This window comes from Teleopsis dalmanni, chromosome X (genome assembly GCF_002237135.1).
Source record: "Teleopsis dalmanni isolate 2A chromosome X, ASM223713v2, whole genome shotgun sequence".
Lineage (NCBI taxonomy): Eukaryota > Metazoa > Arthropoda > Insecta > Diptera > Diopsidae > Teleopsis > Teleopsis dalmanni.
Window position 1 is genome coordinate 97,085,689 of NC_051848.1, and position 18,627 is coordinate 97,104,315.

At 27.0% G+C, this 18,627-nt stretch overlaps 1 protein-coding gene across 1 annotated transcript; it reads left to right on the forward strand.

The window, feature by feature from the left end:
* The first annotated feature begins 465 nt into the window (after positions 1-465).
* LOC119688754 (tyrosine-protein kinase receptor torso-like) lies at positions 466-18,207 on the forward strand. The gene is made up of 12 exons (XM_038103421.1): positions 466-543; positions 2,723-2,894; positions 3,591-3,757; positions 6,015-6,150; positions 6,241-6,380; positions 6,535-6,799; positions 7,094-7,265; positions 11,971-12,655; positions 14,337-14,431; positions 14,568-14,687; positions 16,675-16,812; positions 18,054-18,207. The coding sequence occupies exons 1-12, from the start codon at positions 466-468 to the stop codon at positions 18,205-18,207; spliced, it is 2,322 nt and encodes a 773-aa protein (XP_037959349.1).
* Positions 18,208-18,627: the final 420 nt, after the last annotated feature.

An 18,627-nucleotide genomic window follows, 5' to 3' on the forward strand; every position in this document is an offset into this window, starting at 1 on the left:
AAAATTAAATTTAAATTAAATTATAGTTAAACAGTTAAACAAGTCTATTTCATACTAATTTTATACTAGCTTCTTTCCCTTTCCTTATTCCTTGTTTCTGGTATTTAAAGCCATGTTAATGATGGGTTGAACCCAACAATAAGAAAATATTCATATTTCATATCCATATTTTTAAATCTATTGTCTCTAATTAACAAGAAGGGTGACTTATCTCAATTGTTTCATTTGAATGTATTTTATATACAAAATATAGAAATAAAATTGTAAGATGGTAACTACCTCTTCATATGACAGTCCCGTCATATTGTTCGATTAAATCCATTAATATCTTTTTATCACATAAAAAGTATTTTTTTTCTTCGAAATTATTTCATATTTTACTTTGCTTAGAACAATTATTAAATTTACTAATTTAATTTAATTTATTTATTTTATTAATACATAATTATTCTTATATTTATAGATATGACATGTACATATGATATTATATGCTTTCCGGTAACAGGCGGAGGTAATGATTTGAATCCTTTGGAAATTAGAAATGTAAGTTATATACATAGTTAATTTATATGACTTTCTTTTTCTTAAACACACACTTATATATAATTATATATATAATTTATAATTTAATATGAGATAAATTATTACATTTATATATTTTATATATTTAATTTATACAATTTCATTTTCATTAATAGCATTTCTTCATAAAATGTTAGTATGAATAAATCTGGCATAGACCGATGTCTATGGCAGATCTATACTTTCATTTTTCATTCTTGTTGAAATAAGAAAGAAATAAGAAAGATGGTAGGTTTCAAGTGTACAATAGCTGTAGCAGCTGAACTAACCTTGTGTCGAGCATAATAGTGATAGAAATATATATCTTTCAAAATTGGTGGCATTAGTGCTAGGTGGCACTATTGTTTGTGGCACTACGGCTAGACTATTAGTATGAACTTTAGTAGTTTGTTGATCCACAAGCAAAAACCATATTCACCAGCAATATGGTTTTTGCTGGTGAATATGATGTCACTCTGACGAAAGCAAAGTAGGATGTATCCAATTTGATAATGTTAACTAGGAGTATTTAAACTAAGATTTTCAAAATAAGGAGTCAGTTAAGTCATAGATTTTCAAAAAAAAGGAGTTAGCAATCCTCCTTTTTTTAATTACAGCCTCAAATTTATCATTTTTTTTCTGAGGCAAAGACATTTAAATATTTTCTGTTTTAGTGTACTGATTTGCACAAACCTGATAGTTCAACTATTTTGTAGGCTTTCCTTTTTAGAAATTTTTACAATAGTTGCATATATTTAAGTGGGCGTTTAGCGGTACGTTACCCGCACTAACCATTTAATGCTTAGCTGATTGGTAATGTGTGTAGGCATCCTTCTAACATATCTACTTAGCTATAGTAAAAGGAAATGGGCAGTAGAATTCATTTCTATACATTCTATGCATTTTTAGATGGCTCGCATACCGCACTATCGCATAGCGCCATTGAAAATTTTCCTTCAGATTTAAACCAAAAGTTGCAAAAAAAAACAAAAAAATTGGTAACTTTATTTTATTTAATATATAGTATATATGTAAGTACATGTGAACTACATGCAAAGTGTATAGTCAAGGGCAGCATTTTTTACCAAATAAAATATGCAGATATTCAATATGAAAAGGAAATGAAATCAGACTAGTCGAAAATTCAATTCATTGCATAAGTAGACATGTAAAATGGGTAAAATGGGACTCAAGACCCAAAACGTTATTTGTTCTACAAATTCGAAAGCTATTGAAAACGGTATCCTTTTCATGTCGCTGTACAAATAAACTGTTGCTTCACAAATCTCCAAGTCCTTTTGATGTTTTGTGTATGTTTATTTACTTAAGAATGTGAAATATTTCAAATGAAAACAAAACAAGGATATTTGTATTCTATTTAAAATATAAATACTTCCATGTTTACGTATTTAAATTTAAATTTTGGCTTCTATATATTATATTATTTGCTTTAATTATCATTGCTAATTAAGGCACAGAATAAAATAGAATAAAAAAGAAAACTTAAAAATAATGTGAATGAAAAGTTTAAAAAAGTTTTACTTGGTCCCTTTGTTAGGTCATCCTGAAGTACCCAAGCCCTTTAAAGAGACTTAGAAAAATAATTTCATTGTACACATAATTTCTTAATATCTAGTCACCACAAAAACCACAACCTGTAAGGTCATCTCTCCCTGAAAAAGTATTCCAAATTTAACTTAGATAGAGTTGAGGCTACTAATTAACAATACAACACTTTTTAGTTTAGTTTTTCAAATTTTTTGTGATTTGAGGAAGTGTTGTTAAGGATTGTTAAGGATATGGAATTAGTTTCCTGATAACCACAAATGCTTAATGTATGAGTAGATATATTGTTCTACTCTCTACAGAATTTACATTAGCAACCTTTAGTCGTCTTTGAGATAGGTTCATAATATACTGATATATGAGTTCTAAATATATACGAATCAACTCAGAGTATGAACATTTTTATAACTGAAATTATTACTGAATTTGTTAATTAGTTTAATTAATTTTGTATAACGTTAAAGAATTTTTATTTTTAATTTTATTATGTTGAAAGAAAATACTTTAAAATTTAAATTAATTATAATTTTAAAGCAATGTAAAAAAAAGCTAATTATTTGATAATTAATTATTTGTTTTGATTATTTTAATACAGCCACGTCAATTATATACATACACGCTTGAAAATTTACATTTCTCTATGGAATACTCATTGGGTATACGTGCCAAAAATCCTAACACCATTTCAAGGGAAAGTGAACTTTTCTGGTCTAACTTTGTAGTACCCTCATGTGTTGAATGGTATAATTACGATTTTAATATATGTGGTAAGTTGACATGTATTAAAGTTATTATTAAACTTAAATTTAAAATTAATTTGAAATTTAATTTTTTTAAAGTGGTTTCGAAAAATGCAAAATTTATTTTTAAATTTATAAAAAAATAAATAAACAATAATTAAAGATTTAATTTTTTTAAACATATTAAACATTTAATTTTTTTAAAATTGTTAAAAAATAATTAAACATTAATTAAACATTTAATTTTTTTAAAATTGTTAAAAAATAATTAAACATTTAATTTTTTCAAATTTGTTAAAAAATAATTAAGCATTAATTAAAGATTTAACTTTTTTAAACATATTAAAAAATGTTAAATAAACATTTAATTTTTATAAATTTGTTAAAAAATAATTAAACATTTAATTTTTTTAAATTTGTTAAAATAATAAACATTTAAACTTTTTAAATTTTTTAAATTAACATTAATTAAACATTTAATTTTTTTAAATTTGTTAAAAAATAATTAAACATAAGTGTTATATTAAAATGCCAGTAAAATTCGGAGCAATGCAAAGGGTGATAAAGGATGATATTTGCAAACCTTTTTGATGCTGTGTTTCATCAAAGTTTTATCAATTAAATATTTGCATATAGATGAAACCTTTTTATAATTATTATTTGTTTATTAAAATGTTAGATTTCAATTTACATAAATGTATTTTTTTATTTTTTATAAAATAGCACCTCTCGCACCGACTGGCTTAGACGCAGAGCAAATATTTATTGGTGAAAATGAGTTTTCCGTAAATATAAGCTGGAATAAGCCTGAGTATTTCCCGGATTACTACACTTTGCGCATCATGGATATAGATGAAAAAGGCAATGCTTTTACCTTTAACGTCAGCAAGGTAAGTAAAATGCTTGATTTATCAAAATTATATAGGAATTATATTAAAATTGAGTAGTATCAGTAATACAGTAGTATCAGCCGTTATAAATAATAACATCACGTACTTGATTTTTACTTTGCTTTGTGACTTACTGACAAAACTTGCAGTTCGGAGGTTTTTTTTAATCTTATTTATTTCGCATAAATTTCATAAATTCATCATAAATAAATTATTTCTATTAAATCGAAATTTTGTTTGAGTTTTTAAATGCAAATTTCAAGATTTAAAAATAAAATCGCAATGTTGTTACAACCGTAAATTAAGTTTCGTTCGCTTTTCCAAGAAAAATTTCTATCTGTGCATTATTATTGGATTTTGTTATTGTATAGAATTTCTAAGAATTTATATTGAAATTTCACAGGACAAGCATTTTGAGAATTCCATATTATTTCAAAGACGTAATAAGCTTTTAATTTCTCTGTGCGTACGTCAAAGTATCAAAGTACGCCGTAAAACTGCAAAATATTTACAAAAATTCAAAGCAATTTACGCCATTTATTGTCAAATTTTTCCCGCCATGGAGATTTCGTAAGTGACAGTCAGTCTACCGTAGCAACTATGTTAGTGCAATTATTGTCAAAACATAATAAACAATATAAAAAACGTTATATATATATATAATTCGTGTATAAAACAAATAGTTTAAAGTCATAAATTCACTAGTTTTTAAAGAAGAAAAATGGGGTAACTCTGCAAATCACAGGGGTTCTTTATCCTCAGGGGTGAATTGTTTATTATTTTCCTTACAAAATTATTAGACCCTATGTCCCTCTTGGTAAAATCATAGCAAGAGTATTGATTAGTTACCATACCTAGTTACCATACCTATAAGAAATGGAATTATTATTCTCCTGATTAAAATATAACATTTAATACCAGAGCAAATCCTCTGGTGAAAGTCAAATACGTTATGCCCGTCTTTGTGATAGGATAGCAAGAGCATTTATCTGAATAGTTACCCTATCTAAAAAAAATAGAAGGGCTTGTTGGAAAATGGCTCCCTGGTAAATTGTTTATTACTTCTCTGTTGAAAATATAATACGTTATGCCCGCTTTGGTAATAGGATGTGGTTAGTTGTCAACACAATGCAAAATATAACAGCTTGTTGGAGAATGGATCCCTGGTAAATTATTCATTAGTTTCCTGCTGAAAAAACAATTCGTTATGTCTGTCTTTGTAAAAGCATAGCAAGAGTTCTGCTTAACCTGTCGAGTTACTATATCTAAAAAAAATAGAAGTGCTTGTTGGAGAATAGGTCGCTGATAAATTAAAGTACAATGGGTCTGCTGCTGAAAGTACAATACATAATGCCCGTTTTGTTTATAGGATAGCAAGAACATTGTTTTATCCAACTAGTTGTCAACATGTGGCAAAAGAGAACGGCTTGCTGCAGATGTGTAGACCTCACCACTGACTGAATAGTATGTTTCTCGACCATGATTTTATACCATTGCCTACTGAAAGTATTTTATGATGTTTTAACTCACGTTTGTCTTCTATTTCATATGCATTAGGGTTGATTAACTGACCTTTTGTTAAAATACTAAAATTAAATTGAACATCGGGGAAAAATCTTACCAAGAAGTAATGTTTATGTTGGACGATATTTATAAAAAGTTTATTATTCAAATATTGACCACAACAAATCAATATTTAAACAAATCTTAATCATAGACAGGAGATAAAAAATGATGAAAATTCAATATGCTGCTTCATAGATTTTAAGGACAACTAAGACGGCATATTCAGATCGAATTAAACGTATTGTTGAGAGAACTCAACATCCTTAATATATAACATCCTTAATAAAATAAACACGACAGTGTATATTGACTGTAAACTTTAACGAACTTAACTATCTTCTCAACCCTGCATTGGAGAAAGTAATATGTTCTTATAATCAGAAGAGATCTACGTAGGATGGTGTAGATCGGGAAACTCGAATCTTACAACATTCAATAAGATAGTTAACAGTGACGTGTTCAGTTTACAAATCAGTGAATAAACTTAGTTTAGATCTATTTCAACTGAGAAACCTAATAGCATTGTAATTATAAGCAAACCCTATATATATGATTTTTAAGTAGTAGATTATTTTTGAAATTTTAGTGAATATTTAAAACAAGTTGTTGAAGAATAAATATATTTAAAAAAAATAATATATTATTTGTTTATTTTGTGTTTATAATAAATGTATTATTTATTTGTTTTTAGGCAGCGACATATTTTCTTATACCGAAAATAACTATTTATGGGAGTCATTATGAAATTCATTTAACAGCTTTCACAGCTGGAGGAAAAACTTCAGCCTATATAGATACTCCAATTAAAACGATTGTGATGATATCGGGTAATTAAAACTACAAAAAAAAAAAAATAAATTAAAAAAATTAATAAACTAAATATATTAATATTATATTTTCTTTCATTGAATCCTTAGATAACAACGATCTCACAAATATCATGTCCGCTGTGTTGGCTTCTATATTATTCGTGGTAATAATAGGGTTGACTATATTTTTAATTTACTACAGAAAGGCTAAACTTAAACGTCATCAAGAACGTAGTAAATATTTTGAGGTAAGAATTATTTTTAATAATAAATTGATTTTCATATAATTTTATTATTTTGTTTAAATGTAATTTATTAAAAAAATTATTAAATAATCCAAAAATTTAACCAAAAATAATATAAACAATGTAATAAAAAAATTCTTTTTAAATATATTTTAAGGAACTGGAGAGGAAGACTCCAATTACTGATAAATCTGTTACAGATTATCCTAAAAATACCCTCTTTACTGTTGCTACTAAGGAATTAGCCAATTTTCAGCCACACTTTGATGATGTTACAATTTTTAATGATGACATGGAAATTGACCGTCACGATGTTGAACTGTTGGAAATTCTCGGTGAGGGTGCATTCGGTTTTGTGCGCCGCGGCATTTACAAGGACAAGAATTCAGGTCCACGTGAAGTGGCTGTTAAAATGCTTAAAGGTAAGTGTTTTGCTAATTTATAAATTTCACAATTTGTTTGTATATTTATTATTGTTTTTATTCTACTTAGTATATTTAATAGGTTTAATCTCATAACAAAATAATTTATATACTTTTTGAAAAGCTCTTATTATTTATTTAAATTTAAATAAAATGTTAAATAAAAGCATATGAATATATAGGTATATATTAAATAGGTATATATATATATATATATAGTAAAGAAGTAAATATATATATTGTAATATTTGTTATACTTCTATAAAATTTATTTTGAATTTTTTAATTTTATAGATCAACCTTCACTGGAAGATATGCGTGGTTTCCGACGAGAAATTGAAGTAATGAAATCGGTAGATAAACATCCGAACATTGTTGGAATCATTGGGCACTGTACTAAGTGCCAAAATGGTATGATGCTTTTGACTGAATATTGTAGTTTTGGAAATCTACTTGATTTCTTGAGGTGAGTAAAATTTTAAAGAAGGAATTCTCAGAATTTTGCCTTTAATTTTACTTAAACACAGTTTCTAGCACTTAGGTTATTTTATATTTGATTCAATTTCGATAAATAAATATTTTATAACATTATTTTATAATATTATAGTCAGTCCACTGGTCTGACATCAGGAGATAAAGTGTTTTTTTCAAATTTATAATATGTACATAAATTATAATTATCAATTAATTATTTATGAAAGCATAGTTCTGGGTATCTTGAAGAGTTTTTTTAATCGTATATATGAAAATGTATGTTCAGTTTGAATTTATATGTAACCTTAAGTGGCAAAGTAAAAGTGTTGTTTTTACAAAAATAAAAAAAAAAAAATATAAGCACGGGAATAGTTAGAAATCGAAAAAGGTAAAAAAAATAGGCAGTGGTGTCTCATAGGCGCAGCTACTGTTATTATATCGTCGACCAAAACTCTGTAATCTGTTTTTAATTTATGGAAAAATCTTCGTTTTCGATCTATCACATTGTTTAGAAGAGGTTCATTCATTAACACAGCAACCGTCTTTTTACTATAAAATATTAATAATCCAAGAGATTATTTCTGCCTTTAGGTCGTGAATATATGGAAAAAAATGATTAGTTATTACTCTTGTTATTTTGTGGATTTATAGACTAGTTTTTCATTTTCTTGTTCTTGTTCATTTTCTTGTTCTTGTTCATTTTCTTGTTCTTGTTCATTTTCTTGTTAGGTTGAAGTAGTGGCCTTACATCGCATGGGTCTCTGGTTATTTATTTTAATATTTTAACTCCTAATAATTAATAAATATTAAAATCCTTTTTAATAGAAATAAATATTAAATTATGAAAATTCTCTAATTGATAATACTTTAAGAATTTTTTAATATACATAACTATAGTATAATGTCCCATTGTTCACTTCTTTTATTTGCCTATTTAAATATTATTTAATATTGCATATTCTGAATATTAAAAATGAAGCATTTAACCTGTAATTTGTAAAGAAAATTGGAACAATAATTAATGTATGCTCATGTCTTACAAAAACATTTTTCATTTCACTTCTAATTATTATGGCTTCCTGCCAACACAAAGGAAGTGGGTGCCATTTTGTCCACTCATTATATCCTGAGCTATTTGAAATCGTGACAAGGAGGGCATATTGAATACTTAACTTAGCTTTTGTTATTGTTTTTTATCCTTGCGTCTACCTCTCGTTGTCAAGACAAAAAATGTTAGTTAGTAACAATTTTAAGTAAATATGTGCCTTGAAATTTTAAAAGGTAATTAGTAAAATTCCATTTTTGTTTTTTATCCTTTTTGCATTTCATTTAAGAAGCGTTAAGTATTTTCGATTTAAAAATTTTCAGGAAATATTTGTGTAATTTTTTGTTATTCATTTAGTACTTTTAGATTTAAAAAGGACTTTTATGTCTGGAAAATAATTATTAAGTCTGAAATTTGTGTTTTGAATGAATTTTAGGAAAAATATTAGATAATGTTTTTTCATATTATTGAAATGATTGAGTTTTTAACAAAGGATAATACCTACTTTGCTCTTTATCAGTGTTAATCAACTGTTTTTGCGATACGCCCCATTTAACATTTTAAAAAATATATGTATCCACTATCCTCCCAAGCGTCATTTCTTTCTTACTTAGTTAGACATTACAAACCTGAGTTCTCCTTGGCTGTGTCCAATAGCCTCCACCAGCTAGTCTGATCAGTTGCTTTCTATTGCCAGTTGAAAGTACCAAGTGTCTTTAGGAGTTAGTGACCTGGTGGTTCCACCGAATATGCGAATGTCCTCTACCCCGTTTTCCACCAGCGAGGACTTAATCAAACACCTTTTTAATCGGTGACATGACATGACCAAGCCAAGAAAGCTCTTGAGTTTTTATACGCTAAATTATGTCATTCTCAGTGTATAGCTGGTACATCTGATCATTCCATCTAAATCTATACTCGCAACGCATAAGGAATTTTGCTTTCGCCATCTTATCATTGTTGGTAATTATCCAAGATTCTGTACCATACAGCAGGACTGGCATGATAAGAGACTTGTAGAGCGTAAGCAGATTAGTTAAATATTATCCAAGCTTCTGCACCAAACAGCAGGACAGGTATGATAAGAGACTTGTAAAGTGTAAGCAGATTACTTAAATATATATAACTTTGCGAACGACGAAAGATAAACAGTATCCCTTTATCGCTCTCAGAAATAATTGTTTACTTTCACTTGTGTACAGATATATTAGTTCGTTAAGGTAAGCGGTGAGATTTACTGGATAATGTTATCCTAACTCAACAATGTCGACTAACCTGTAATTACAAAAAACCTTTCTTAACATACTTCCCTATGTAGGTACGCCTTGCCTTGATAAACGTTGCTCTATAAAGAGTTTATAAAGATTACGAATTATTATTCTATATTTGGATTAAGAATATCTATATGAATACTCCTGTAATGTTGAATCCATTACAGAAGTATTCATATGGGCAATAATACTTAAATCAAGATTTAATATATGCAAGCCTTTCACATTAATATATATATCTTATATATAAAATTAACGTTGTCAAAATGTTAGTTACCGTACTCCTCCGAAACGGCTTTACCGATTTTTACCAAATTTTATATGCGTATTCAGTAGGTCTAAGAATCGGCTACTATCTATTTTTCATACCGCTAAAGTGATAAGGGTGTCCCTATCCAGCAAAAATATCTTTATTGCTTTAACAAAAATTTTTGTATTTTTTTGACATACATTTTTTTACATTTTTGAATAAGAAAACTTGCTATGATATGAAAAGTTGTTGTCTATGAAAATACTGAATTCATAAAACTGCCCCCTAATTTCCGCACTATCGTTGATTCCCAAAATGCTCTCATTGACCGCGTATTTCCAGATGTACACATACAATACAATAGTACAATAGTACGCGATTGGTAATCAAAAAATTCATGAAAAACATTATCGAAGCCACCATTTTGAATGGCAAGTTCCGAAACGAAAAAGTTTTATTGCCACGAATTCCAATGATTCTCACAGACAAGCCAATTTAATTTCCTATTAGATTGGCATTTGCAAAGACCATCAACAAGTCACAAGGCCAAACGATGCCTGTTTGCGGTCTTATATATAAAATTTCCATGTCACAATGTTAGTTACCGTACTCCTCCGAAACGGCTTTACCGATTTTTACCAAATTTTATATGCGTATTTAATAGGTCTGAGAATCGGCTACTATCTATTTTTCATACCGCGAAAGGAGTCCCTACCCAGCAAAAAATATCCTTATTGCATTAACAAAAAATTTTTTATTTTTTTGACATAAATTTTGTTTATAGTTTTGAAAAAGAAGAATTTTTTTCTTAATATTTTATGTAAATACGCCAACAAGTACATCGAGCATTTACATCCACTTCGTTCTTCGTCTTCGCCTTGCATGGCAGATGGAAAATGTACTAAAAATTTTTCTAAAGATTTCACTAATGATACTATAACAAATACCGACGGATATCCAATATATCGTCGAAGAAATCCCGATAATGGGGGACAATGGCGGGTGGTGCCGTATTCGCCTCTGCTAAGCAAGACATACAATGCTCATATTAATGTTGAGTTTTGCAGTTCTGTGAAGAGCATCAAATATATAAGTATGTCCATAAAGGCAGTGATATGGCTGTGTTTAGAGTAGAAAATACTAATGTAAATGCTCCTCCAATGAACAAAAACGGTGAAATTACACTCTACCAAATTGGTCGGTAATCAGCTCCAATGAAGCTGCTTGGCGTATCTTCGGTTTTCTAATTCATGAACGGGATCCAGCAGCTGTTCAGTTAGCCGTCCATCTTGAAAACGGTCAGCGTGTATTTTTCACGAACGAGACAGTGATTGATCGTGGTACAAATCCACCTAAATCTACACTCACTGCATTTTTTGAATTGTTTAATAGTACGGATGATTTTGGTGCCTTTGCAAAAACATTACTCTATTCACAAGTACCACGCTATTTCACATGGCCTCAAACAAAAAAATGGATGCCCCGCAAGCAAGTTTCACCAGTTGATGCATGTCTCAATTTATTTAAATCGAACGCTTATTTATAGTTAATCCAAGACACACTGAGTGCTTTTATCTTCGACTGTTGTTGGTTAATGTTACTGGCCCATTATCATTATTATTATTTACAGTCAATCCAAGGCAATATAAATTTGAAGATACAACAGTTGTTGCCAGGGAACTTGGTATCATACAAATCTATTGATTTTAAATTAATAATTTAATAAATAAACTATAATAACTTAAAAATAATATTGTTTGGAGTTTGTTATTTTTATTTTCCTTTTCGTTCATACTTACACACTTATAATAAGTAGGTTACTTTTTTTCTACACTAGAATTTATCTAGAAACTAGAAATAATTTATAAGGCAAAACAACGTTTGTCGGGTTATCTAGTATATATATATACATCAAAACTCTTGAACTCTTTAATTAAAATCAATAATACTAGATATACTTCTCAAAGCGTGGTTACCCAGAGAGAAAAAAAAATGTTAATTATAAACTAAAACATAAATATAAAATATTAATAAAAAATATAACTTACACATCAAAATTATTATGTTGTTCTTAGTTAGTCATATTTTTAAATATATTTATATATTATATATTTTATATATTTTATTGTAGAGACGAATGGAAACACTTACATGATTCACAAATGAGAACTATTTCCGAACTTTCAAAGGGGAGATATGAAGGAATCAGTAAAGAATCTGGCGATAATACAAACCTAAACTATTTCAACAATAATGAAAACAGTGAAAATTTCAATACAAATGCCACTAAAATGCAAGAATATAATTCCAAAGGAATAAAATCAATTTCAAATAATAATAATAATAATGTTAATTATAATAATCGTATTGAGGATATAATAAAAGCTTCAATTCTAACACCGGCGGTGTCAAATGTGGGCTACGGTTATGATCAAATGTGTACCAGCACCTGTAAATGTGAAGTTATTATTACTGATACTGGAGCACAAATCAATGATAATGAAATTGACCCAATAAAGGATACACAAGATCAAATTGGATCTAGTGATGTCGATATTGAAAGATACTTTAATAGTGGTCCTGCTAATAAGACTATTGCAATTAAAAATTGTGAATGTGAGAAACATAAAATGGCAAAGAAAATCAAGATGGTAGAGAATAAAGCCTATTTTGAGCAAATGCTAAAGAATGGAAATAATCAGAAAGAACATACAAAACTGGATGGAAAAGTGGATGCCCTACAGTTTTCAGTACATCGTGAACCACTCAGTGTTGGTGATTTAGCGGATATAGCGAAACAAGTAGCTCTGGGCATGGTAAGTTTTTAGCTTTTTTTAAATATTCGTTTATTAAAATAGCATTTTTAGTTTATTAGAAATACTTTATTTTATAAATTAATTATTAAATATGGGCGTATTTAAAAAGTTAAATAAATATGTATATATTAAAAAGTTACAGTTACAATTGAAATATTTTTTAAGATTAATAAATGAGTATGTGATTTAAACCAGTGTTTCTCAGCCGTCGATTCGAGACAATAACATCATCGGTCCGTGAAATATTATTTCTTCCTTTTTACTATATAATATTTTTCGGGAATGTATTGATACAGATCATCACAGAATATATTCTATTTTTTTTCATGTTGTAGTACATTTTAAGTTAAGAAATACTGATTTCAACTATTGTTTATTACTACATAGGTGTAATATATAGTGTTCAAAAAATCCGTAGAACATTTTAGGTTGAGAAATACTTATTTCAACTATAGTTTATTATTCTATAATATAATATGAAGTGTTCAAAAAGTCAATACATTTTAAATGGAAAAGTATTATTTTTAACTATAGTTTATTACATGGAGTTATAAAACGATAATAGGTAGAGAATAGAGTAGTAAAATTTTATTGAGACATTGTGATACTGTATCGCAAATGTACCAATCCTATAATTAATATTTATATCAAAAATAGAATCTAATTTTTAGATTTCGCTAACAATAAACCATGACAACAAAATAATATATCAAGCTATTATATATCAAATTATAACTGTTTGCAGTTAATTTGAAATTTTTTAGGTTAAGGCAGACATGTATACTTTATCAGCATCATCCATGACTATACAGTCCATGTAGGACCTAAGCTTGTTTAACAACAGTCTTCTATAAGTCCACACTGTCTTTCCATCGTTTCTTGGGTGCTGTCCTCTTCTGCTCGTTCCTACTTCGTTCTCATAAATCTTAAGCGGTAGACTCATATCCGGCATTCTTATTACAGAGATGTATACCTAAATAAACTTAAATCAACGAACAAAGTAGTGAATCGCTTACATGCTTTGGAATGGCGAACTAATATCATAAGAAGAGTGAACCATAAGGTTCTCTTATTTTAGTTTTCAATATTTGTTTATCTAATCTTATAGATTAGCTTATTTAGTTACAATGTATAACACAATTTTTGGGTTCGCTAAGATTATTTTACGACTTTCTAGAGTAGTGGTTCTCAATTCAAAATGTACTATAGACCGAAAAATCAAATAATGTATTTTGCAAGGACCAGTGCTAATATTTTTCCAAATACAAATATACAAAGCAAAAATATAATTTTTTATGAATCGATGGTGCAAATTGTGTAAGACGGTAGCAGTCACAGCATTGATTTTGGTCTATTATTGTGTATTTTTTTTAACATATGATATTTCAGTAATAAATTTTTTATTGACTGCCTTTAGATATTTACAAAAAGAAAAATAAAAAAAAGTTAGCTAAAAAAAGTTTTTATATATTATTAATCAAAAATGATTCTAATTAGTAATTACACACTTCAAAAAATACTCATACGTTACGTGTCCGCAAAACAAATTTAAATTAGCAGGACGAAGGACCTAGTAGTCCTAGTAGTTAACTTTAAAAGAATTTTGGTGTAAATTCACAAATAAATAAATAAATAATAAATAAATTTAAATTATTTTTAACCTTTTTTTTCTTTTTTGCAGGAATTTCTCTCCATGAACAAAGTGGTACATCGTGATTTAGCAGCACGAAATGTTTTGGTCACGCCAGACCGAACTGTTAAAATTGCAGATTTTGGGTAAGTAATTACTTTAATTATAATTTTTTCTAATTTTTTTAATAATATTTTTAAAACAAAATATTTATTAAAAAATTATATTAATAAATAATTTTATGCAAAACTTAAACATTTCATTTCATATACTACTATTTAGACTCAGTCGTGATGTGTATCGAGAAAACATTTACCAAAAGACCGGAAATGGTAAATTACCAATAAAGTGGATGGCGTTGGAATCATTAACTCATCAAATTTATACAACACAGTCAGATGTGTAAGTACAGCAAAAAAAAAAAATTTAATTTATTTAAAATTTGTTATTGAAATTTTAATCAAATTTGAATTTAATTGTACGTACAACTTTTCTAAGTGGGATAACAGATTTTGGCTTCATATTCCTTTTTTGTTGGGCCTATTGAATGGCGGATTTGAACCTTCATTAAAATAGAAAGTACCTCATTTTTGCGATGTTTTCCCTAATAAGAAAATAATTTAGTCATTAAATAAAAGTTCGCAAAAGTAATGTAACATTTCGTTCCATGGCAAAGCGTTGATATCAAATTCTCTACACTAAATTAGATATTAAACAAATAACAAAAAGGACATACTCAAATCAAAGGGGAATATTAAAAAATTCCTGTCTAATTTTGCAGAAATTTCAAAATACTTAATTTTGTGCTTTTTTTATTAATTTTACCTCTGAAATGTTAACACCAGGCACTTTCCATAAGGAATATTAATTCACACAAAATACAAAAATACATATAAATCGACTCAGTATAATGAAACGTAAATGTATCCTTTTCCTATGCGTAAATCCTTTTCTATTTCAATTTTTAGGGAATTTGATTTTTTTTTTTGTGAAAAATGTGAACATTTCACAAGTTAAGTTTTTTGTTCAGTTTTCTGCCATAAAATTTCATTAAAAACGGATGGCAAGTTAAAATACTTTGCATCCTTTTCCTTTGGAAGGATGCTGAGCTTTTCATCACTTTCACGTGTCGTACAAACAATGTAATTGTCGGAGTACAGGTGGCATTATAAAATTTTGTTTGTCCTGTGCAAATTCTGTAGAAATAAGAACTTTGATATTTTAAGATGTTCCCTATTGTTCCTCGAGATACCCTAGCAATCCTTTTATATTAGAACGTGTGTCAAAACTTTTAGTTATATTAATGCGAAAAGCAACCAAGTAACCATAAAATTATTGTACTTATCTTTTCTTGAATTGTTGTTGTACACTTTGAAATTGCTTAATATATTTAAAAGCATGTCTTTGGTAAATTTAATTAAAATTAAAATAAAATTGAATTTTGTCAATATATTATCGATTAAATTTATATATGTTTATTTATGTTCTATGATAAAATTTTTTAAATTAATTGTTATTATTAACTTTAATAACTTTTTAAAGTTACATTTTGCACATAGAACACTATAGACACCAACAAGTAACTGTTATATTAATGTTTTCTGACTTCTGAAAGTACTGAACTGTCTTCCAAAGTATAAATTAAAAATTTTAAGTTGCCCATCAAAATATATTATTTGGACATCATTTTCCTTTAACGAGGTCAGATCAGTTTCTATGCGTTTTAATATAAATTTAAGGGATAGTATTAGTAACTGTTGTATAAAACCTGAAATTCAGTAGTTTTTTTATTCGTCAATAGTAGATTTCAATACAATCTACTATTGACAATCAACAATAATAGAATATTATGATATGTAGATTTGATACAGAATTTTGATTCCAATGAAATAATAGCACACGGTTTTTTTCCAAAACATATACACAATATATAAGTTTTATATAGTGTTATCGAAGTTAAAACAATATATGTATAAGTATTAAAGTAACCTATATAGTGTTATTGAAGTTAAAACTTAACTTCAGAGATTATTGTTGAAAAATATATTTTTACAGTAATCTGACTTTACCTATGAGCTATTATTATATATATTGTTTTACATTTTACTATTAGGTTCTTCGGAAAGTAATTTCGTTTAATATTTAACTCTGAATTCAACATATAATCATAAAACTATTATGTATATTATATATATTATATTTATTATAACTACTTGATTAAATATAAGTATATTATCATATTGATTATAAGTACATGATTTATATGTCAAAGTTTTTGTTGATATAATAATTTATTTCTTTAATCAAGATGACTATCATATCAAACATTATTATATTTATATATATATAAATGCCATAATAATAATAATATTTCTTTCTTTTAAAACAGTTGGTCGTATGGCATATTACTCTATGAAATTGTGACATTGGGTGGCTCACCGTATCCTGCAATACCAACAAATCGCTTGGTACAATATCTGAAAAGTGGACACCGCATGGACAAGCCTATTCACTGCGAGCAACAACTGTAAGTTTCTTTTATTTATTATATATATTTTTTTTATTATTATGTTATTATTATTATGACTTGTTCTATAAATTACAATTACAATTTAAGAACTTAGTCTATTCACATAATATATACCATAAGGAAATATTAAATTCAACAAATTTATTTAATATTAAAAATATATATAAACTTTATAATAACTTAAGAGTTAAGAACATAGAGTTAATAACCAAAACTTAAGATTAGGAATTTAGTAATATACTTAAGTAGTGTACGCACAGGAGCTTGAGGTTTCTAATAACTAATTCAAAGATCTTATGAAAAATTTAATTAATAAAAATAAATTATATCTACAGCAGTTGCGCCCAACCTACTGTGATATTTTTGTTTTAAGTAGTGATCGCAAAGTTCAATATGATTTTTATGCATCTCTGGTATAATGCATAATGAATTGTATAAGTGCATAGGTCCATTTTATAAGCCATAAAATAGGTATATAATTATTGTACTTATTTTCTAATAAGTGAGGACAAACTACAAGCTATGTATCCAAATTTGTTAAATTTGATCCACTGATCACTTTTTACCCAACTACGTGGACCACTGATGTATATCAGTGTGAACCACTGATATAGTATGAAATGCTTTGAAAATGCTGATCGATTAAATTAAATGTATAATTAATATTAAGAATATTCATATAAAGAGTATTTTTATTTATAGTTAACTATACGATTTAAAATTTTTGCTAGATGTACAAATTTGAGTTGAAACGGTTAAGTTATGAAGCCAAAAGAATAAAAAGCAGCAAAGCAAATGCAAAAGTCATGAACAAAAAAAAAAGAAGAATTACATTTTCAACAACAAAATTTACAGCACAAACAATGTTGTCTTATGCACTAAAGAATTTTGTTTATATAAAAAAAATTTAATTAACTGGATAATGCTACTTAATAAACTATTAGTTGCAAAAGTATTATTAAAAATTTAAATTTTGTAAGATAATGATTGATTTGTAACATAACTATTTATTGTGTCCGAAAGAATATATCTCTGAAATGAAATCAGAGATATTTAGAACATTTTTAATATATGATTAAATTATTTTAGTATAATATGTTGATATGGTACACATATTTATCTTTAGTTTAATTCTCTCCTAATTTAAAAATATTAAATAATGATTATTGTTATTTATTAATATATATTTAATTTGAAAAAATATTTAACTATATTATTTTTTTATTATCTCTTTTAAGATATGATCTTATGTTGACCTGTTGGAATGCAAATCCTGCTGATAGACCCACTTTTACGGAAATACTTCAAAAACTAGATAAGTTTCTGGTTAAGGAACTAACTGATAAGACCGAATATACTACAAATGTAACAACATTGAATTTGTATGTTTAACCTTACAATTAATAATTAATATTTAGTATAATTATATTTTGACTATTTTCATTTTCAATTGAGCTTATGTGAAACTAAAAATTATACTACATATTTGTTATATTTTTCATAAAGTAAAAACTTTTAGAAATATAATTTAAGTTAAAAATTTTATTTCTAAATTTGTTTGATTTATGAGGTAAGAAAAGAATTATTACAGTCTTGAATATTAGTTAATTAATTGAATTAAAATTGCTTACAGAATAAAGAGTTGAGACAAGAATTCTTTTAAAACGAGTTTGTACAATTTTTTATTTTTTTGTTAACTTTTCAAATGAAAAAATTAAAATTATTTTTTTAAATTAATTAAATTTGTACAACAACTTTATCTACTCACTAATTTCAAATTATGTAGTCTTATCGAATAAATTTATAACATAA